The sequence below is a fragment of the Etheostoma spectabile genome, unplaced genomic scaffold, assembly GCF_008692095.1.
Source record: "Etheostoma spectabile isolate EspeVRDwgs_2016 unplaced genomic scaffold, UIUC_Espe_1.0 scaffold00016047, whole genome shotgun sequence".
NCBI lineage: Eukaryota > Metazoa > Chordata > Actinopteri > Perciformes > Percidae > Etheostoma > Etheostoma spectabile.
Genome location: NW_022604075.1, coordinates 5,127 through 13,551, shown reverse-complemented (window position 1 = coordinate 13,551; position 8,425 = coordinate 5,127). Strand labels below are relative to the sequence as shown.

Below are 8,425 nucleotides of genomic sequence, written 5' to 3'. Positions count from 1 at the left end.
CAGCACGGTCCCAAAGAGGGGGGGTTTGGAGCGATGTTGAGAGATTTCCTGAACATTTCCCATTCAAGTCAATGAGAGATTTTTGCCATATTTTTGCCGATTTCGGTAAAACCGCGCGGCAAATCTGGTTGAAACTACATAGCACACCATTCCCGATCAATACCCACATGTCGGTGTAATGTGGTGCGCGTGTTGGCAACGCTTTGGGACTAGTGCGTCAAAATCTGGCGGAAGGAGGAGAAGAAGAAATAATAAGTATGGGCAATAATAGTCATTGTGCACACTGAATAACATTTAAAAACATCAAAAAACAGCAACTATAGTAATTAAACTCAGACCTCAGCCCTCCTTCCTGTTGTACGATCATTCAGCAGCATCACTATTACCTGGGGATAAAAACTATCCCTGAAACATGGTGTGTGTGTGTGTGTGTGTGTGTGTGTGTGTGTGTGTGTGTGTGTGTGGTGTGTGTGTGTGTGTGTGTGTGTGTGTGTGTGTGTGTGTGTGTGTGTACGTACTTTGACGTACACATGCGCTGTTGGACATGGTCCCAGTACTTTAGTTTTTCCACAGCTCCACATCTACCAGCTGCAACATTAAAGTGAAAAACAAATTATTAAAAGACACTTTACAACATGTCAACAGCATTATAGTCACAACTACACTGAAGGGTAAAATTATTTATTCCCCTAAATTGTTACTAGGGGCAACAACACTTTAAGTAAATGCATTTGTTATATAAAAGGTAAAGTCACCCATAATGCATTAATCCGCATTATTAAAGGGTGGTTTCATATAAACTGGAAGTAGTGGTTAACATATATTAATGTGAAATGTGAGGGTTCAAAAGAGGAACACGGGAATTGATGTAATATGAGCACATCTGTTAAATTAATGCTGAAATATCAATGTCAATAAATAAAGGAGGTGACACATTGGGAAGATTAGTTATTGACCCACCGAAGCGCATAAGAGAACATGGGAATCGAGGCTCTTTGAGTAATGTGGGTGGCTCTTAAAAGAGCCTTTTTGGAGTTTGCTGGTTCCCAGCAGTCAGAAATCCGCCATTTTACTTCTTGGCGGGCTTCTCGGTCTTCTTGGGCAGCAGGACGGCCTGGATGTTGGGCAGCACGCCGCCCTGAGCGATGGTCACCCCGCCCAGCAGCTTGTTGAGCTCCTCGTCGTTGCGGACCGCCAGCTGCAGGTGGCGGGGGATGATCCGGGTCTTCTTGTTGTCCCGGGCGGCGTTTCCGGCCAGCTCCAGGATCTCAGCGGTCAGGTACTCCAGCACCGCCGCCAGGTACACGGGGGCTCCGGCACCGACCCGCTGGGCGTAGTTGCCCTTCCTCAGGAGCCTGTGGACACGGCCGACCGGGAACTGGAGACCGGCCCGGGAGGACCTGGTCTTGGCCTTAGCTCTGGCTTTGCCTCCGGTTTTTCTTTTTTTTTTTTTTTACAAAAGGCTTTATTGAACTTGTACAAGTTACATGTTATGACATACATTAGAGAGCACAAGAGATATATACAAACTACAAAATTACAAAAACATGACAGTTTACATTATAAAGTGCAGAGAGCGGTTAAAGTGCATGCGTTAAAGTGCATGTGCTAATAGTGCAAAGAACAGACCATAAAGTGCAGAGTGCTAAACATTACAAATTAATAATATCCCAAGGAAGGAGCTGATTTTTATCCCATTTTTTTTCTTCTTCTTAACTCAGTGATGACTTGTTTAAAAACGTCATCACTGGTTATGACAGTTTGTTGTATTATCATACAGCACCTAGTCTTCCACAGTTTAAAACACACAATACATATTATAATTTGCAAAAGTTCTTTTTCTTTTTCTAACACACTCTGGTCCATTATACAATACATTACACTCTTATAAGTCACATTAAATTTCACACCACACACTCTCATTTTATCCCAGACCTCCTGCGCTCTGAAGCAGTCCATAAGGAGATGCTGTTGTGTCTCATCATCGTTGCATGTGGTCATGGGACAGGTTTTAGTTGTCACATAGCAACTCCAAGACACAACAGCTCTCACAGGAAGTCTGTTAACGGCCAGCAGCCACCTCATATCCCGGATACTCTCAGACAGGTTTTTATTCTTTAAAAATTTTAGGAGCAGGGTTCCTTCATTTTGGGTTAGATGTTTATAATCAATAAACCCACCATATTTAAAATCATTGATCTTTTTAAAAATCATTTTACTTGGTAGGCCGCTCCAATCAATTTTAAGTTTTTGATACTCATCTATAAAATCACCATAATTGATTATATATTGTGGTCCCTGCCTGGCTCGGCCTCTCCTCTTCCTCCACCTGGAGGAGTCACCCACCCAGAGAGCATTCCTGGACAATGCTGCTGACACGTTTTTAACAAAAGAAATGTATAACTTTATCCCCATATCCACGGCCCCAAGCCCACCATATTCTCTACTTTTATATAAATTCTCTTTTTGTGACCTCTCTCGTCGTGCCCCATACCAGATTCACACATGTTTGTTAATTGTATTATCATTTTATGAGATGGAGGGAAAATGTTTGCGATAAAAAGAAGTTTGGAAAGGATGAACGTTTTAACGATATTAACTCTTGATTTATAATTTGTATTCTTATTCTCCCATTTCTTTACTTCTTCTTTAACCTCACTGAGCTTAAGCTCCCAGTTTCTTTCGCTACAGTCATGGTTACAAATGGTTAAGCCCAGAATTTTAATCTCATCTTTTACTTTAATGTTAATATCACGTTTTGCTTGTTTCGATCCAATCCAAACTCCTTCTGTTTTTTTATGATTAAGCTTAGCACCCGTAGCCAACTCATATAAACTCAAATGATTAGTTAAAACATCCATCTCCATTTGATTATTTATTACCACAGTTACGTCATCCGCATACGCCATTGCGGTGACATTGTGCGTGAGCCCGACATGAGTCCCGCTATGAGGCAGTCAGAGTTGATGGTCTTGATCAGGGGGCTGATGGCCAGGATATAACGCTGCACTCAGGGGGCAGCCCTGTTTCACCCCCCTCTCCACGTTAAAAGGCTTAGTTAAAACACAATTTACATTAACACAAATACTGGATTTAATATACAGACACTTGACCATATGAACAAAGGATTCTGGGAACCCATAATGTTCCATTACCTCCCATAATACTCTCTGGAAACATAATCAAAGGCTTTCTTTTGGTCCAGCCCAATTATATAGAAGTCTTTCTTCCCGGGTTTGTTGATCATTTCTCTCAGTGTGCAGAGGTTGTCCCACATCAACCGGCCTTTAATGGCACACGTCTGCTCTCTCTCAATCATATCATCTATATATTATTCATTCTATTCATAATAACTTTAGCTAATATTTTGTAATCAGTATTCATTATAGTCAAATGTCTGTAATTGTTATATCATTTTCATCATCTTTTTTATACAGCAAACACATAACACCCTGATAAAATGACTCCCCCATGCAGCCTCTGTTCAGCCCTTCATTAAACATCTCTGTCAGGACGTTAGTTACTTCATCCATGTTTAACTGATAAAACTCTGCCGACAGGCCGTCGGGCCCGGGGCTTTTGCCCACATTAAGTTGTTTGATGGCCTGCACGACTTCTTCTTTTCTAATATCTCCCACTAGTTCTGAGAAGTCCAGAGAGCTGAATGAGGGAACCTTATCTAATAAAATCTTTACACAGCCGCTGTCTATCTCTATGTGTTTATATGCATCAATACATAATTCTCTGATAGCGTTTCTTTTTTCATTTTCTTCAAACACCACTACACCGTCTTGTTTCTTTATGGATTTAATAAATTTACTTTGGATTTGCTGTCGTCCAGCTTTAAGTACATGTATCAAATTACCTCTATTATCGCTATTCGTTTGTTTATAAATATTATATAATATTTCATAATTAAAGTTATCTATTTGTGCTTTTATTTCCGACATGATTAAATCTTCAGAGTTTGATCTTTTCTTAATCTGTTTTAAATTAATATATCTCTCCATCAGGCATTATATTCTATATTTTTAATCTTATTTATTTCTCGACACTTAAATCTGAAAAAATCTTTTAATCTTAATTTTAATAATTCCCATAATTCTATATTAGATTTAGTTAAGCACTTTAATTGTAATATTTTACTGATTTCTAGTTTTAATTCTACTAATAAGTCTGGGTTCTTCAGGCACTGGGAGTTTAGCTTCCAGAAGCCTCTGGTTTCTGAGGAGCCAGAGGATAAAACGCTGTGGACTAGGAGATGATCAGAGAATTCATTTAGCACTGTCCCATACTGAAGGACTTTAAAGTGTTTGGAGACATATATTCTATCTATTCGGGTCTTTGTCTTCTGGTCGAACCGAGTAAACTGGACCCCGACAGGGTGAATACAGCGACACACATCTATTAATTCAGCTTCTTCACAAATTTCTTTAAAAGTTTCCCTTCAGATAGCAGTTTATAAGTGTTAGGGCTAACTATGTCATCTTTATTAGTGACTGTATTAAAATCACCACATAAGATAAGTTTATATCCAACAGTTAAAAGCTCTCTAATTCTTTTAAATAATTGAGTTTTTCTAACTCTGTCAGGTGCAGTATACACGTTGATAACGCGATGTTTTTCACCTCTATAATAAAAATCAATCATGAGTAGTCTGCCTGGTATTATATCTCTTCTACGTATTAGAACAACTTCACTGGATTTAAAGAATATCCCGACACCATCAGCTCTGCTCTCTCCAACAGAGACCACGCTCTGCCCTTTACTCCACCTTTTACACACATCCGCTACATCATTGTAGGTGTTCAGTCTGAGCTCCTGAGTACACAAGATATCAAAATCTGTGTCTAAAAGATATTTCAACTTAGTTTCTCTGAATTTACTCGACTGGATGCCGCGTGCATTCCAGGTGGCTATTTTGAGACAGGACATGGTGTTTTAGAGAGAGCTGAACCTATGGTGTCGGTTTGTCATCTAAACGTTTACAATCTTTTTATAGGGTGTCTCAAGATACCGTTTTTTTCTTTTTCTTTTTACCACCTCAAAGGAGAGTTCATGCAGGGGGTCAGGGGCAGCAAGCTCCGGCGTCGGGGAGAACGAGCCGGAGTTACTGTCCCCAGGGACAACGTCATCTTTACCGCCGGAGAGCAGCGGGGTGCTGGCTGCTCGTTGACCGGCTGTCAGCCGGTGGAGCTGAAGTCAGAGCTGGGACTCTCACTCGCGCTCTCATAACTCTGCTCATATTCATCACTATCACTATCATCGTTCATGCTAGAAATACCACTGATCTTCAATTCACCCTCACCTGGTTGACCGGGAACCACAGGGGGGGGGGGCCTGGTCTGCAGGGTAGAGGGTTGAGAGGAGAGCTGCTGCAGCTTCGGTCCTCCGCGCTGCTGGGCTGCTGAACGTTGCGGTTTCTCCCCGAGCTGCTGGGCTGCTGAACGTTGCGGTTTCTCCCCGAGCTGCTGGGCTGCTGAACGTTGCGGTTTCTCCCCGAGCTGCTGGGCTGCTGAACGTTGCGGTTTCTCCCCGAGCTGCTGGGCTGCTGGACGTTGCGGATTCTCCCCGAGCTGCTGGGCTGCTGGACGTTGCGGATTCTCACCGGGCTGCTGGGCTGCTGGACGTTGCGGATTCTCACCGGGCTGCTGGGCTGCTGGACGTTGCGGATTCTCACCGGGCTGCTGGGCTGCTAGACGTTGCGGATTCTCCCCGAGCTGCTGGGCTGCTAGACGTTGCGGATTCTCACCGAGCTGCTGGGCTGCTAGACGTTGCGGTCTCTCACCAGGCTGCTGGGATGCTGGCTGTTTCTGCGGACCTCCGGGCTGTGACGGAGGTCCTCGCTGGGGACCGCCATGGGAAGGGGGAGCGGTGGAATCTCCCGGTGGAGCAAATCCCTTGGCTTTATTGGAAAAAGATTTAGGACAGGTGAAGTACGTGTGTCCTTTCTCGCCACACAAGGAGCACTCACTGTCGCTCTGACAGGTGTTGGCCTTGTGGCCCAGTTTGCCACATCGCCAACACTTCATGGTGGGACAGTCCTTTACCTGGTGGTCGGTTGATTGACAAATGAAACACTTAGTAACTTGGCCAGTGTAGATGATTCGGCCATTGTAAGGACCCAGAGAGATGGAATTAGGTATTTGAACAAAGTTACCAGCGGTGTCGGTTTGCAATCGAACCTTGTACTTCCTCACGCCGTACCATATGTCGTACTTATCCAGCGGTTTGTAGACTGGCTGGAGTATTGCACAGTATCTCTTCAGATAGAGTTCGATATCATGATCAGACACTCTTCCGGTCCAGAACTTCACCACGATGGTCAGAGTGTCTATGGCCACAGACGACTCTACACTCCACTCTCTCCATTTTGGCTCGTTAGTTTTTGCAGCTATGACTTCCAGGAAGCGACGAAGTGGGGGCTCTTGATTGAACACCAATTCAAAGTCTTTTTTGTTCGGTAGTCCAATAAAGGAGTAAATGTCTGTGGGGCTTACCCATGTTGACTGAAATAAAAGTTCCTCAGCCACATATTCTCGGTTGGGCACAGGGCCCTCTCCGACAAACTTCAATCTAGCCCAATGTTGGCCGAATCTAGCTGAGTAATGAGCTGACTGAGGTGCCATATCAGGTGCACACGAACGTGGAACAAAGAGTAAGGAAGTGGAAAACAGACTCAGCCGAGTCCTCCTTTCCCGCGGCCACTCATTGTTACAGTAGTCGATTGAACCAAAGTTTGAACCTTTAGTTTTTCCACAGCTCCACATCTACCAGCTGCAACATTAAAGTGAAAAACAAATTATTAAAAGACACTTTACAACATGACAACAGCATTATAGTCACAACTACACTGAAGGGTAAAATTAATTTATTCCACTAAAGGGTTACTAGGGGCAACAACACTTTAAGTGAATGCATTTGTTATATAAAAGGTAAAGTCACCCATAATGCATTAATCCGCATTATTAAAGGGTGGTTTCATATAAACTGGAAGTAGTGGTTAACATATAATTAATGTGAAATGTGAGGGTTCAAAAGAGGAACACGGGAATTGATGTAATATATGAGCAATCTGTTAAATTAATGCTGAAATATCAATGTCAATAAAATAAGGAGGTGACACATTGGGATGATTAGTTATTGACCCACCGAAGTGCATAAGAGAAACATGGAATCGAGGCTCTTTGAGTAATGTGGGTGGCTCTTAAAAGAGCCTTTTTGGAGTTTGCTGGTTCCCAGCAGTCAGAGATCCGCCATTTTACTTCTTGGCGGGCTTCTCGGTCTTCTTGGGCAGCAGGACGGCCTGGATGTTGGGCAGCACGCCGCCCTGAGCGATGGTCACCCCGCCCAGCAGCTTGTTGAGCTCCTCGTCGTTGCGGACCGCCAGCTGCAGGTGGCGGGGGATGATCCGGGTCTTCTTGTTGTCCCGGGCGGCGTTTCCGGCCAGCTCCAGGATCTCAGCGGTCAGGTACTCCAGCACCGCCGCCAGGTACACGGGGGCTCCGGCACCGACCCGCTGGGCGTAGTTCCCCTTCCTCAGGAGCCTGTGGACTCGGCCGACTGGGAACTGGAGCCCGGCCCGGGAGGACCTGGTCTTGGCCTTAGCTCTGGCTTTGCCTCCGGTTTTTCCTCGTCCAGACATCGTGTAATGATTTTTTCAGAGAAATACTGTGGCAACAACGGCTCAAACCCTCCTTTTTATGCTCTGAGTTTCGGCGGGCTCGTTGAAAGTATCGCCGCACCAATCAGCAGCGGAGATTCGGCCGGTGGCTTCTTCAGCCAATCAGCAGCCAGAGATCTGAAGTAGCGTCACCATCTCAAAGCCGGTCCTCAGTTTATGAGCTCCTGGTCTCATTTCCACACATATGACTAGAGAAACAAGGAATAACGGACATAACCGTCAATATCTTGATGTAGTGTTTTTGTCTGTGGATAAAGTACAACACTTGAATTAATATGATAGGTTTTCTATTTTGTCTTACACCAGCTGCCCTCATGACTTATATAGTTAATAGATAGATCGATAAACTATCTCATACATATGTCTATGAGACGCCCCAATCCTAATTGTAGTGTTCGGTTCAAACATTTAATTTCAATTTAACAAATTACAGCTCGTTATTAATCAAAATATTCGCTCTTCTCTCCCAAACTTCTGTCTCAAAGCCCTACTCAAGTCATACAGCCATCCATTAAACGATTCTTAAAACACACGAAGGAAAAGGAGACATAAAGAGTCTTTCTGTGGCCGTTATTCAGCCATTTGTGAGCGGTTAAGTTTGAATTCCTATTGTCCAATTGGAACTCGGCTACAGTGCGCGTGTCTCCCGCCTAGACCGCGTCTGGACCAATCAGCGTCGCCGTGGCTCCGGCAGTGCCTTTATAAGGCCGTTGCTCTCAGACTCGGAGTATTCTTTCTTTA

At 44.0% G+C, this 8,425-nt stretch overlaps 2 protein-coding genes across 2 annotated transcripts; both read right to left on the bottom strand.

The window, feature by feature from the left end:
* Positions 1–1,045: 1,045 nt before the first annotated feature.
* On the bottom strand, positions 1,046–3,319 carry LOC116679492 (histone H2A). The gene is made up of 2 exons (XM_032509151.1): positions 3,156–3,319; positions 1,046–1,439 (listed from the first exon to the last, which is right to left on the bottom strand). The coding sequence occupies exons 1-2, from the start codon at positions 3,317–3,319 to the stop codon at positions 1,070–1,072; spliced, it is 534 nt and encodes a 177-aa protein (XP_032365042.1). The 3' UTR covers positions 1,046–1,069.
* A 3,866-nt stretch (positions 3,320–7,185) lies between these two features.
* LOC116679495 (histone H2A) lies at positions 7,186–7,676 on the bottom strand. The gene has a single exon (XM_032509154.1). The coding sequence runs from the start codon at positions 7,643–7,645 to the stop codon at positions 7,262–7,264; it is 384 nt and encodes a 127-aa protein (XP_032365045.1). The 5' UTR covers positions 7,646–7,676; the 3' UTR covers positions 7,186–7,261.
* Positions 7,677–8,425: the final 749 nt, after the last annotated feature.

Excerpts from the sequence above, each read along its gene's own strand:
- LOC116679495 (XM_032509154.1), bottom strand. The coding sequence starts at position 7,645 with ATGTCTGGACGAGGAAAAACCGGAGGCAAAGCCAGAGCTAAGGCCAAG.
- LOC116679492 (XM_032509151.1), bottom strand. The coding sequence starts at position 3,319 with ATGATTGAGAGAGAGCAGACGTGTGCCATTAAAGGCCGGTTGATGTGG. Across the intron at positions 1,440-3,155 it reads TCCAGAGAGTATTATGGGAG|AAAAACCGGAGGCAAAGCCA; the intron begins GTAATGGAACAT and ends AAAAAAAAAAAG.